The sequence below is a fragment of the Garra rufa genome, unplaced genomic scaffold (assembly GCF_049309525.1).
Source record: "Garra rufa unplaced genomic scaffold, GarRuf1.0 hap1_unplaced_145, whole genome shotgun sequence".
Lineage (NCBI taxonomy): Eukaryota > Metazoa > Chordata > Actinopteri > Cypriniformes > Cyprinidae > Garra > Garra rufa.
Genome location: NW_027394420.1, coordinates 479 through 14,209, shown reverse-complemented (window position 1 = coordinate 14,209; position 13,731 = coordinate 479). Strand labels below are relative to the sequence as shown.

At 33.9% G+C, this 13,731-nt stretch overlaps 1 protein-coding gene across 1 annotated transcript; it reads left to right on the top strand.

The window, feature by feature from the left end:
- Positions 1-2,314: 2,314 nt before the first annotated feature.
- LOC141316755 (uncharacterized) lies at positions 2,315-6,986 on the top strand. Its single transcript, XM_073832819.1, has 3 exons — positions 2,315-2,462; positions 3,623-4,223; positions 6,480-6,986. The coding sequence occupies exons 1-3, from the start codon at positions 2,315-2,317 to the stop codon at positions 6,679-6,681; spliced, it is 951 nt and encodes a 316-aa protein (XP_073688920.1). The 3' UTR covers positions 6,682-6,986.
- Positions 6,987-13,731: the final 6,745 nt, after the last annotated feature.

Here is a 13,731-nt window from a genome sequence, read left to right as displayed (position 1 = left end):
GAAGCAGACAATATGTAAATTCAAATGTTTAGCTTTTGAGACATCTGAATCCTTCTCCCAAAAAAAAAAAAAAAATCGTCTTTCTTCTGGAGTTGAGAAACAGCTTCTAACATATCTACATGTAAATGCAGGTACTCAGATTGTAAGAATTCAACTACCTTTAAAGGAACTCCAAAACTCTGTCTATCTCCTCCAGATTTAATATGTAATATTCTGCGAACAGGCCAGACAGGAAGACAAAAAGTGAATTAGCAAATTACCAAAGGTCCTCACACATCTCGCTGCTTACGTTAACCGCTTTAACAGCACTGTTCAGAGTTTACGGGACACACATCCTCCGTAAGTTTAAAGAAGGGCATTTACCATTGGGTGATTTTTGTAAACAGGAGTCAAAATTGTTTTGAACCCAAGTTTTACACGTTTTATTTTTGATCTGTTTTGCAAGTTTGTTATAAGTGATACAATGATCTTGTTTATGGCATGTGATACTGCTTTATTGGCGATATATAATATATATATATTTGAAAATATTTTATTTGGTAAATACCATATACAAAGAAAATACATGTCTATTGTACTGAATTTAAGACCTCTGTGAAGTTGGCACCCCATAAAAAGAAATAATGACAAAAACTATGCTATTCGTTTGTGCTGATTTGTGCCGCAAAAACGAACGTTTGTGCTGGTTTGTTGTTTAAGATATTAAACATTATATATTTTTTTTTTGACCGAATGACGTCACTTTCCACCCCATGTCGTCAAAATCGCTCCAAACCGGTGCCGTTCGTTTGTGCTCGATTTGTGCCCGTTTGTGCCGCTAAAACAAACCTGGTATCTCCGAGCCCTTCTTAAATATAATGGGGGAAAATACTTGTTTGGGACTTTTACGTAACTCTCCACCCCATATCGTCTAAATCTAGCCAAAAGGTGCCATTCGTTTGTGCTCGATTTGTGCCCGTTTGTGCCGCTAAAATAAACATTGCATCTAATTCTCTTCCTTAGAAATAAACAAGCAGGGTGTTTTATAGCATATTTTACACGGAGCTCCTGCAGATTTACACTGCACTTACAGTGTATAAATAATATTATGAGATTAATAATAAAAATAAAAAAGAAATTAGAACAGAAACATGAAATTACAGAAAAAAAATACAATGTCACTTTTGAATGTGAAACTAAATTGCCAATAAATGACAGCATGCTCCTGTTTTAATGAGTGAGTCGAAAGTCATTTATTCAATGGAGGTATTAAACACGGCTGATTCAATCTGGAAGGAAGAACTGTTTTTATGAATGGGTCAGTGAATTACAAATAGAACCGGTTTGTAGTCCAAATCGCCTCAACCTGGTGCTTCTACAGTACTTCTATACTCTTTGATATTATGTCGTGGCCATGAGATATTAATTCGTGGGAACGACATCCTTATGTCGTGAGACGATGGATGCAACAATGAGGGAACGACATGCATTTCTCGAGGCCACGAGTTAAGTACATAAACAAACCTGCATGACCATAGTACCCCGATTAGATAGGTTTATTAATATTTTATGCCTGTAGCTGTCCTATAACTGTTCACTGTTTAAGAAGAGAGTTTTAAATTCAGTTGAGGTATCTGACATAATATGACATAACATTGATCTTTTATATGAAGTCATTAGAGCCATAGACTATAAAATGTTGTTTTTAGATAAATTGCTCAGAGGGGTTTGACCAACCAGTTGGACAGAGGTTATTTATCTGTACAAATCATCCAAGCACCCAATTTCTAGCCATTTCTAACATTTGTGTAACATTGCTAAATATTATTAAACTGGAAATAAATTTAAGAGCCATCTTTGATTGTCAAAAGAATTCCAGGTTCAGTTTCCTCTCGGCCAATTTAAATTTCATGAAGTATTTTCATCAGTCAGTTGTGGACGTCTGATTGGTTAAAACAGTGTTTTCAAAGTACTTTGCATAGAGATGCATGTGTGCATTCACAGAAAAGAACTAAATACAGTCATAAAAGAGAGACAGTATGTATCAGTTTTGTGCTTTTTGGGTGCTCAAGGGAGATGATCAACACAGAGGGAGCGTGAGTTTAGAGGGAGGAGACTTCAAAGAATCCCGAGAACATCTGGTCTCCTGGGAAAGTGTTAGCCTTGGCCTTCAGATAAGTTTTATCATTAACTTAAAACAAACTGTTTACAAACTTCTGAGATGACGAGTAACGAACCATTATTTCTCGACACTATAATGACGTGCCTGATCAACTTGGTTCTCTCTCTCACTTGGAGGTTGTCTTTAACTGCACCTAAATTTAAAGTATAAAAGATGGGACTTTTGTCGGCACAGTGGAAGCTCAGCCGTGGGATAAGCGCGCATCGCCCGGCATTTCTCGGACATAGGTATAGGTCTTCTACTGTGACTGCAATGGGTTCCCCAGTCTTTGAGAGTGGAGATGATGGCACGTCTCTGAGCTGTAAATATGGTCTTTATTTTCCTATTTTGCTTGGGGTTCAGCATATAACTATCCAGCTTTGTCTATCCTTTTATGCTTTTACTTGTTGATAATTGATATCATCATTATTGCCTGATTAGTATGGTGTACGGACCTTTTATTGGCGCCTCCTCTTGTCGATACACACCACACTTGTCTCACGTTGAGTTTTGAATACAATCAGAAACCATACTATAACAAATTCTTACATAGTTTATATTTGTATGTGTTTGTATCTTAATTGTATGTGTTTTCTCTATATGTGGCTAGGTATATTAATCCACATCCACACTCATCAAGAAATATTTTATTGCTCAAAAATATTCTAATTATATAGGGCTGGGTAAAAAAATATTGCTTCCTCGAATTTAATAGATTCTAATTTTTACTAAATGATATTGGATCTTAAATCAAGTCAGTTAATGAACAGAACATTGTAGCGCACATTTACCTCAGAAAAAACAAACATTCGGTGACCAAAAAATGTTAGTCAGCTTGAAAAATAGAGGAGCTCTAGAGAGGAGCATTTTGTTAAATATATGCACCGTATAAAGATATTAATTATAATTGTTCTGTTTTTCAATATTTACTTTATGATTGAATAAATGTGATTGAGTTTTTGTGACAGTCACTATTTAAATGTTTAAATTTTACATTTTGATATGAATTAAATGCCTAACTGTGCATTTTGTATTATGTTTTTTTTTTTTTTTTTTTTTTTTTTAATAATGCATGTGTATCACTTGTAGTGTGTTTACTCTTTAATAAAGTATATAGTTTTTACATGTAAGCTGTTCTTGTTCCGGAAGCTAAAGAAGAGGCTGTGACACTTAAGAGAAATTGACATTTATATTTCACTTTTGCTTTTAAACCAACTTCCTGGTGTATTTTATTGGTATATTATGTTTTTATTACAGTATGTTAATGTTTTTAATGTAATATTTTAATTGTGGAGTTGATCGAGCATTGGATAATTCTCACTTCAGAAACTTTGGATGTGACTATATTTTGTTAATGTAGATCATTGTACCTTATTTTGTAAAAATGTGTCAACATGATCATAATTTGGTGTAGCCATTGTCTGCTTTCACTTCACATGATTTATTTATATTGTAAGTAACCTTTTTTAACTTTAATTTCAGGTCTAATGGAGGAGAAACAACTTCATGTCAAAACTGGAGAAAAAACTCACCCACAGACTGAAAGTATTTCTTTACTGAAAAGAAGAGACAAGAAAAGTTTCACCTGCACTCAGTGTGGAAAGAGTTTGATGAGCAAGAAGATTCTCAGCATTCACATGAGGATCCACACTGGAGAGAAACCCTTCACATGTGATCAGTGCGGGAAGAGTTTCAGACAACAAGGACACCTTAAGGACCACATGAACATCCACACTGAAGAGAAGCTGCATGAATGTGATCAATGTGGGAAAACATTTTTGTGGGCTTTATGCCTGAATTATCACCTGAAAGTTCATTCAAAGGAGAAACCACATTCTTGTTCTTTATGTGGAAAGAGTTTTTCACATCAGCAGAACTTAAAAGTTCATCAGAAGATACACACTGGTGTGAGAGATCACATGTGCTTTGAGTGTGAGAAGACTTTTATTACAGCTGATCAACTGAAACGGCACCAGAGGATCCACACTGGAGAGAAACCTTACAAGTGTTCACACTGCGACAAGAGATTCAGTCACTTAGGATCCCTGAAACAGCACCAGATGATCCACACTGGAGAGAAACCGTATCACTGCACTGCATGTGGGAAGAGTTTCAGCAGTTCATCACATTTATCTAGGCATATAAGAAACAATCACAGTAAGTAGATCATAGATCCAGCACTTTCTAAGTCTGATGTTTCAACCTTGCAAAGCATGACACAATATGAAACTGAGTAATAAAATCTGTCCTAACCTGCCAGAGTGAGCAACAGGACAAAGAAACATCAGTCTTTAAATTGACCTTTGTTTATTACTCCTCTATGTCTGTTATTGTTCATGCTAACCTCCATGCTACTGTTCGATGTTATCCTGCATTTTTATGTTTATGTAAGTGTCCTTGAGCTATGGAAAGGCGCTATATAAATAAAACTTATTATTATTATTATTATCTTAAGTTTTCATCGTGAATAAATTTCATCTTCAGAGGCAGAAGTTTCATCTGAGATTGAAATCAACTCAAAGAACTTTTTTTTTTTTTTACATTTTTGTATAACATTTTGCTTTATCATTTGTATTATAATTTATCTCCAGTTTAATTTCAAAATGTTCTTCAGATGCAAATGTATAATGTTTTAAATGTTTCAAATTGGGCTTTAAGCTGAAAAAGAAGCTGATTTGTTTTATGTTGCATCTTCATTGTTGTTTTTTTAAACAAGTAGTTATTCTTCCACTTAGTCTGTGTTTTAAAAAATGCTTATAGATAGATAAGATGATCTGTCATGTAGGATTGCATCTGATCCATCTTCACTTTTATTTACTTAAGATGCTTGTTAGTCAATAAAGACTTCTCTACTTTACAGTTGTCTGTTGAATTTTCTTTCAGCTCGAATGAATAATTTCATACTTTTACTTTCATGTAAAAGCATCTAAAATAAAATTTTAAATTATTTTTTCCATATTTAGATGTTTTAAATGCTTAATAAACTAGTTTCACTACAGACCTGGCTCTCTTTCTGCATCAGAAACTGATTTACCAATATTTAGTTTGATACATTGTTTTATGTATATTTTGCCATTTTAAACCGAATTTGGCGCGTTTTTGATCATCTACCGTTGGTTTCGCCCGCCTCGCCGTGATGACGTCATCACTCATGTGCGCTTTAGTGGCGTTTTCTGAGGCGAGCAGTTTACGATATTTATTGTCAAATACACTTTATACCTTTGGTATTTTTTTTTTTTTGTATCATTTGAGAAATCGAGCACTTTAATAGGCTTTTATCATATATTCTGACTCAAACAATCAGTTTTTACCAGCAAACACTCAGAATAAAGTGAGATGATCTGCTGCTGATCCTGAATGGCTTGTTTAATGAGTGTTTATAGTCTGAGGCTCATCAATATTGATAGAGCTGCTGAAAATCCTCTGTTTCATGATAATAGCTCCTGTTTTCACCTCATCTATGGTGCTGATCTCCTGTTAACTGTCAGTTAAAGTTTATTTCATTCTTATAGTCAGACCTAAACTATACAGTCACTATTATGATATCTACAAGACAGCATTTATTTAATTAGCCTGTGTTAAACTATGTTTAATATTAAAAACAAAACTAAATATTAATAATAATACATTTTATTTCTAATGCAGCTTTCAAACACTCAAGAAACAATAAAAGAAACAACACTACTCCATAATAGCAGCCACTATGACAAGTTCAAACGGATTCAATTATGGGAACAATGATTTTTATAAGATACATAACTGTACATTTATTTTTTTATTTTTTTATTATTTTGTTCTTGTTCTTAACATTTCAATATTTGACTTTTTTGATCATGGCATTTGATCCTGGAATTTTCTATTGCCCATATTTCATTGCCTATATGTTAATGAGAGGCAGATAAATGTAGAATTGAAATATATGGAAAAAACATAGAAATAGAAAGAGAGGCATGTGTGAATTAATATAAAAATCAGCAACAATTACATCTTCAGTGAAGCTCCTCCCACAACAATTACATCTTCAGTGAAGCTCCTCCCACAACAATTACATCTTCAGTGAAGCTCCTCCTATAACAATTACATCTTCAATTTTTGAATTGTGGAGTTGATCAAGAATTGGATTTTTCATTGTACCTTATTTTGTACAAATGTGTCAACATGATCATAATTTGGTGTAGCCATTGTCTGCTTTCACTTCACATGATTTATTTATATTGTAACCTTTTTTAACTTTAATTTCAGATCTAATGGAGGAGGAACAACTTCATGTCAAAACTGGAGAAAAAACTCACCCACAGACTGAAAGTATTTCTTTACAGAAAAGAAGAGACAAGAAAAGTTTCACCTGCACTCAGTGTGGAAAGAGTTTGATGAGCAAGAATAATCTCAATGTTCACATGAGGATCCACACTGGAGAGAAACCCTTCACATGTGATCAGTGCGGGAAGAGTTTCTCACAACCAGCAAACCTTAAATCACACATGAACGTCCACACTGGAGAGAAGCTGCATGAATGTGATCAATGTGGGCTTCAAGCCTGAAGGATCACCTGAAAGTTCATACAAAGGAGAAACCACATTCATGTTCTGTATGTGGAAAGAGTTTTCCACATCTGCAGACTTTAAAAGTTCATCAGAAGATATACACTGGTGTGAGAGATTATATGTGCTTTGAGTGTGAGAAGACTTTTACTAGAGTTGCTTCAAGTATCAAACTTGTGTTCTTCATTTTTGTTGTCTGTTGAATTTTCTTACAGCTCGAGTGAATAATTTCATACTTTTACTTACATCTTAAAGCATCTAAAATGAAATGTTAAATGTTTTTCCATAAAGCTTTTAAATGCTTAATAAACTATTTCCACTGCACACCTGACTCTCTGTCTGCATCAGTAACTAATTTACCAATCATAGTGAAATTTTTACAACGATTAGCAAAACTGAATTTAAGAAATTAATCTCAGCTGAAGTCAGAAAGTTATGACAAAAGTCATGGGATTGTGTAACAAAGGGAAGGCATCTTCACCAGATACAGGAACGCGTGTAGGAGAGGAGAGAATGGGATGGGGTAGTAGAAAGAAACATGTTATTATTACAAGAATGAGAATAGGACATGCAGCATTAAACTACAATTTACACAAAATAGGGAAACATGAAAATGGCAGTTGTGACAAACGTGGGATTCCAGAAACAGTAAAACACATTCTTACAGAATTTGATGCTTATGAAAGAGAAAGAAACCAATTTAGTCAAAAATTAGGATTGATGGGGTATGATATAATATCACTAAAAACAAATGAAATCAAGAATTAATGGGGAATTCTTCAGCTATCTAAAAAAGACAGGAAATATAAGATTTTTTTTTAAGTAATTTATAAGGATTTTATTATTTATTTATATTTCTCTCTCTCTTTTTTCTTCCTACCAAATCTGTTCACTCCACACTCCAGATCAGTAGGTGGCGGATATGCACCTCTTTCGTTGGTTTGCCAAAAACACCAGAAGAAGAAGAAGGAGGATGTGTTTACCAGCGATCACAAATCGAAAGTGTTTTCAAAGACTTCTGGATTTTGTTTGTGCTGCTCAAGACCGTCTGTACTACTGCAAGTAAGTTTAAATGCTACCACAATTACAGTTATTTGGGGGAATGATTAAGGGATTTTAAATCCTGTGAGCGTTTTTCAGTTGCAATGTTAAATTATAATTTACAGGCCTTCTTTGTTGCGCAAGTAAGCAGCCAGAAATATTTGTCCACCCTCCGTCGTTTAGTGATCATGGTAAAACTTTTTTTTAAATTATCATTATTGAAGTTTCTCGAACAAAGAAGACACAAGGGCAACAACACAAATTGTAACAAAACAAATACAATCATAAACAAATAAGAACAAATATTTACAAATTATTCAAAGAATAGATTTTTTAAGTTTCCATATAATACAATGAGCAAATTTACAATATACCAAACTTTACAGTCAAAAGTATACTTATATAAAAAATCATTTTCCTTGAGTTGCAATTCAATATTAGTACTTGAACAACAACAAAAACAAATCACACCAAAATAATTGAGTATAAATACAATCATAAAATAAATGTTCAATACAGTACAGAAAACACACTTCAAGTCAATGTCTTTACAAAACTTCACAATGACCTGTTTTACAGGATAAATACGATGAACAATCTTGAATGATACCCCTTTAATTTTATCAGTGATACTAAAACATCTGGACATCTTAAAAAATTGTGATCTCCAAAAACTGATTGCTAAAGAAACACTGGAAATTTAAGACTGAAGTCTAAATGTGGTTTTGTATCTAATATAATTTCTTAACACTTTCCTAAGTTCTGAGGGAATGGCATTAATTACCATCACTTACTCCTTAACAGGTATATGAAATTATTATTTTTTTGAATAGGTAAGCACGTGACCATTACTATTTAAAAGTCGTGAAACCAACAAACCAATTTCTAAACCAGTTAACTAAATTTGTGTAACAATTGGTGTGCAATATATTTATTGTTTCAAATTAAACACTTGCGAGGGAGAAAATTGTGTTCGTATATATAATCATCCATGATAACAATGGCTGTTTGTGATAATTGGAAAGTTTTTTGGGAAGCTTACTAATAATACATTTTCAATTAAGAAGAATTTCAATACCACCTACTCTTTCAAAAATAATATTTGGGATATAATACCATAACTTATCCTTTGAACGAATATAATTTTGTATTCGCTTCATTTTAAAGAAAGTGTTGGATATTTCAACATCAAGTACATTTATCCCACCTTGGTTAAGTGGATTACAAAGTATTTTTTATTTTTTATTCAAGTATTGGGTTATTTTTTCACAAATAAAATTATATATACATTTATTTGTCTCATTAATGATACGTTTTGGAGTGTCTATAACCATTTTGGTGTAAACTAGTCTAGATAAGCCTCTCCCATTCAAAATTTCTTTTGTATGTTTTTAATTAAAGGGGTATAATTAAGATTTATTCTTTGGTTTTGGTTTTACATATCTTAATTCCTAAATACTTAGAATTCGATGGGCCTTTTTCTAACCACTTTCTCCTTGACCTTATAAATGCACGCTTGGCTTTATATTCATATATTTGTTCTAATTTCAATTGTACATTTTATATTTCAAAATTTGCTCCCTTTAAGACTTTCTTGTAACATCTCTTTATCACACTTTTAACCTTATCCTTAAACTGAACATCTTTAAGAAGTGAATCGTTTAATTTTTAGTTGTTGAAATTAGATGCTCAAGATCTTTTATTATCAAGGCTGATAACTATATGGATCATTTTATGATCACTAATGATTTCGGACTGCAAGACACAAACCGAGATGAGATATGCAAGGTACGTTCACACTCGGTATCATGATTTAATTCACTTTAGGTCAATATCACACCGGACTTTTCCTTTAACATCATGCATCTCTTTGAAGATAAATTCAGTGGCTTATTTTAAAGAGTTTATGCGTTCTCTGTTTTGTTGGATCTCATGGTGTAGGGTTTCAGGATTCTGATTCATTTTCTACATCCAATATTTGCACAATGTTATTTTGTACCTCAGAAAGCCTTGGCTCCGATTTACTTTTCTTGGGATGTGGCGTGCATGGCTCCGAACCCGTGACTGGAGTTAGCTCTGGACTGTTGTGAGCGTACGAATGTGTCTCTATGACTTCCTTTTTTTTGATTATCAGCAAGGTCAGCAGAACGATCTCTTCCAAAACCAACTTTTCCTTTGTCTGTATTTCCAGGGTTTCCGCGGGGTCTTAAAAAGTCTTAAAAAGTCTAAAATTTAAAAATCACAATTTAAGGCCTTAAAAAGTCTTAAATTCGCTGTTCTAGGTCTTAAATAATTTGACACAGGTCTTATTTTTCCGATGTCCATGTAACGCTACCTCTAATGCTCATTTAAATTCTCTTTTTGTTGTTTCCGTGGTGTTGTAGTTCTTTATTTCACTATTCCAAATATAATTTGCTGTATTTAAACTACAAATGAGACCAGCATGCAATAGCCAATCAGCTTTCTGTTATTGGCGCAAGTCCCTCTCGGATTGTACCGCAGAAGTAAAATGGATTTAACTTTTTAGCTTTGGGGAAGTGCAAGTTGAGCGATACTTAGTTTGAAAAAAACTGAATATAGGGCTTGGCTAAGGCCAGTTGCTAACAACTAGATTTTTTTCTCCCTCTGTGGAAGTTACTGCGTCTTCAGAATCGCAGTAGCAGAATACAGGTCAAACTACTTTTTTCTGTATATAATGTTATCAATAATAATAATAAATATAGGTCGAGCTAGCTGACCGCCAGCCTTCGAAATACTTTTAAAATGTTTTTTTGTGTTTACTTGCCGGACCGAACAAACCGCCTGATTAAAACTGAAGTGACAAAAACAACTAATGAAGCATCGAAAGGCAAGAAAGATTCCTATTTTGATACATTCAACGTAAACAGAAATTGATAATGGATAGTGTATTTCTGGTCTATTTGTGACATACTTTAAAACAAATGAGCGTAACAGCACTCTAAAGAAACACACTGAGGTAAACATTTCAAATGTATAGTTTATTTATATAACATGATATAGTTCAGTAATATACCAAGTGAGCTTTTTGCTGAAAATTCTCACAATTACAAATGTTACATTAATTTTAGCTCAATAAAAAAGTCGTTAGTCAAATAGTTACTTACATATTAGACAATATGCAACATTAGCAGAAGCATTCTCCTAGCAACGTTTTGCTATAATTCAGCGTTTTGATCGAATCAGTTGAAATAACTCGCTCATGAAGTGACTTACCGCCACCTGCTGGTAGTTTAGTGTGTTTAAAAGTATGCCTCCACACCCAACATTTCTAATTTATATATTTATAAATCAATAAATGTATTTAAAACATTAATCTCACTTTTAATTTTGCAATGCAAATTATGTAATCTCACTGCTAACAGCCATTTAGAATTTATTGATAAATTCATAAAATAAATTTCAAAGGTAATGCATACATTTCAAAAGTAAAAAAAAAGGCCTTTATAAAGGTAAATTAAATATGCAGATTTAAGATGTAAAAGCTAATAGAGCACTGATGAAAATATTGCTTCAGAATTTTTTGTTTACATCAGATATTTCTAGTGGTACTTTTATGGGGATATTTTGTGTGGAATAGTATCTGCTGATATGAAAAGTTCACTGTATATCGTAGTAATAAATTTAATTTATGACAGCCATGAAATTTTGTTTACTTTTTACATCAAACACAGTAAATATTACATATATGCATGTAATATAATATCTATTTCCATTACATGTTTCGGTCTTAAATTTCATATAAGATGGTATTAAAAAGGTCTTAAAAAGTCTTAAATTTCACTTGTTCATATCTGCAGAAACCCTGATTTCTCACTTGTTCCTTTTCTGCCATTACATCATGCAATGCAAGGAGAAGTGTTTCCAACTATCACTGAACTATATCAAATAAAAAAGAACTGATGAAGTTGAAAAACATAAATAGTGTGTATATAAAACCGCTTTTTCTTGTAGCACAGTGTTTAATCTCTGCATCATAATATATTTTGAAGCATATTTTTTCTTTTTATATTGCTTGTTTGTTAACTTTACATTCGTAATTTGTCTTTCTTATTTTTCCATCATCGTTTTCCCCTCTGAACTATCGTGATATTCATCTCAGTGTCACAATGTCATGTCTAGGTCATAATGAGCATCTGATCATCTTCTGCGCCTCAAATATCTCAGCGTTGAGCTGTTCAGCTGCAGTATGTCAGAGGAGCAAGGAAAGGAGTCTCCCTCTGAGATGAATCTCTCAAAGAAACAGAGGTGAAACGGAGTCTATATCAAGTTGTGTTAGCTTGAAAAAATGATCCCAGCATTACTCATCAAAATTGCACTTATTTTTACTAGTATGCATTAAAATACAGAGCTCTTTTAATTCAGTTATTACTTGTAGGAAAAGATGCAAAACAGATTTGCGATTACATCCATTTCCCATTCCAAATCCTGCCTGTGGTGCTATGCTTCACAATGAAAGCCCTAGAATTAATAACATTTTCATTGTGTCAGTATGGCCATGAAAGTGAAATGACAGCTCGTCTGTTTTGTTTTAGAAAGATAATATAAATTCTAGAGATGCTCCGATCAGCATTTTTGGGGCCGATTACCGATCACCAAGATCATGATCTGCCGATTGCCGATCACTGCCGATCACAGAATGGCAGGAGAATGGGAATCTTTGATCTATAATCTAGCAGAGTTTGCACCATTTGTAGAAATGAAACTGACTCTAAATTAACTATGTTGAAAAAAAAATCTAGAAAAAGGCTACAGTCAAGATCTTGAAGAACCACCAAGTTAGGGTTAGAGACGATAGTATTGTGTATCGACAATCGCCAGTTGCTGATGCCTTCTCTGCTAAAAAAAAAACAAAAAAAAAAAACAGCATATGCTGCTAAGCTATGTTTTGGTGCTGTTTTGGTGCTGGGATGCTGGTTTATGGTGGCTTATGCTGGTCCTTTGCTGGTTTATGCTGTTCATGTTGCTGGTGAAGGACCAGCATAAACCAGCCAAAGAACCAGCATGAACCAGCAAAGGACCAGCTAAAACCAGCATCCCAGCACCAAAACATAACCAAGCAGCATATGCTGTTTTTTTCACCAGGGTTTGACGATAGCAAGACGGTTATTATTATTATCCGTTCTAGGATGCTTCAGAAACTTGTCGTGACATTAACAAACGCATAGAGTGGCCACGTTGCCTTAACGCTCCGCATGGGGAAGAGATTTATTTATATTAAAGTGCACCTCGCACTAGACTAGGCTATGTTCTTTGATATTGTAAATGTTCTTTGCTTGTTATTTGTAGCTGCTTTTTAAGATGATGTTAGGATTATATTATCCAGCATTGCAGTCATTAGGATAAAGGAGGTACAATGTGGTTTAGGCTGAATTAATTATTATATATCAGAATCTGTCTGTATATAGGAAACATAAACATTCACCTCAGTAACATCTATATGCGTTCATTAGAATTACGAAGCGATGAAATGGCGCTAAACATACGCACGCGAATTACACGCGCACCGTTTCTCTTCATTCTATATGGACTGAACTACAACATGAACTGATGACAACAATCAGACATACAGCGGTAACATTATTGGAATATGACGGGTATAGAAAGATACATTCATTTACATTCAAGCACGCACATTCACCACTCAGAATGAAACCGAAACCTATACGTTAACTTCTCCGGCAAGACTACAGTCAGCGCTCTGTACACGTCACATGCCCAATAACAAAACTACCCTTACAAAACTAATAAAGAATGTAGTACTCATGTTGCATGTTGCCACTGGTAAGCTCCGTTCTGCTGTTGTTTACCTAGGCGCCGTACATGCACGTGTGGAAAAAGTTGCGCGAGTAATTTACGTCAAGTGATCGGCTTTTTTGATCGGCGCTTTTTGGGTTTGCCGATCAAGCTATTTTTAGCCAAAATCGGCCGATCATGATCGGTTGCCGATCGATCGGAGCATCACTAAATAAATTCACTACATTAGTTTAC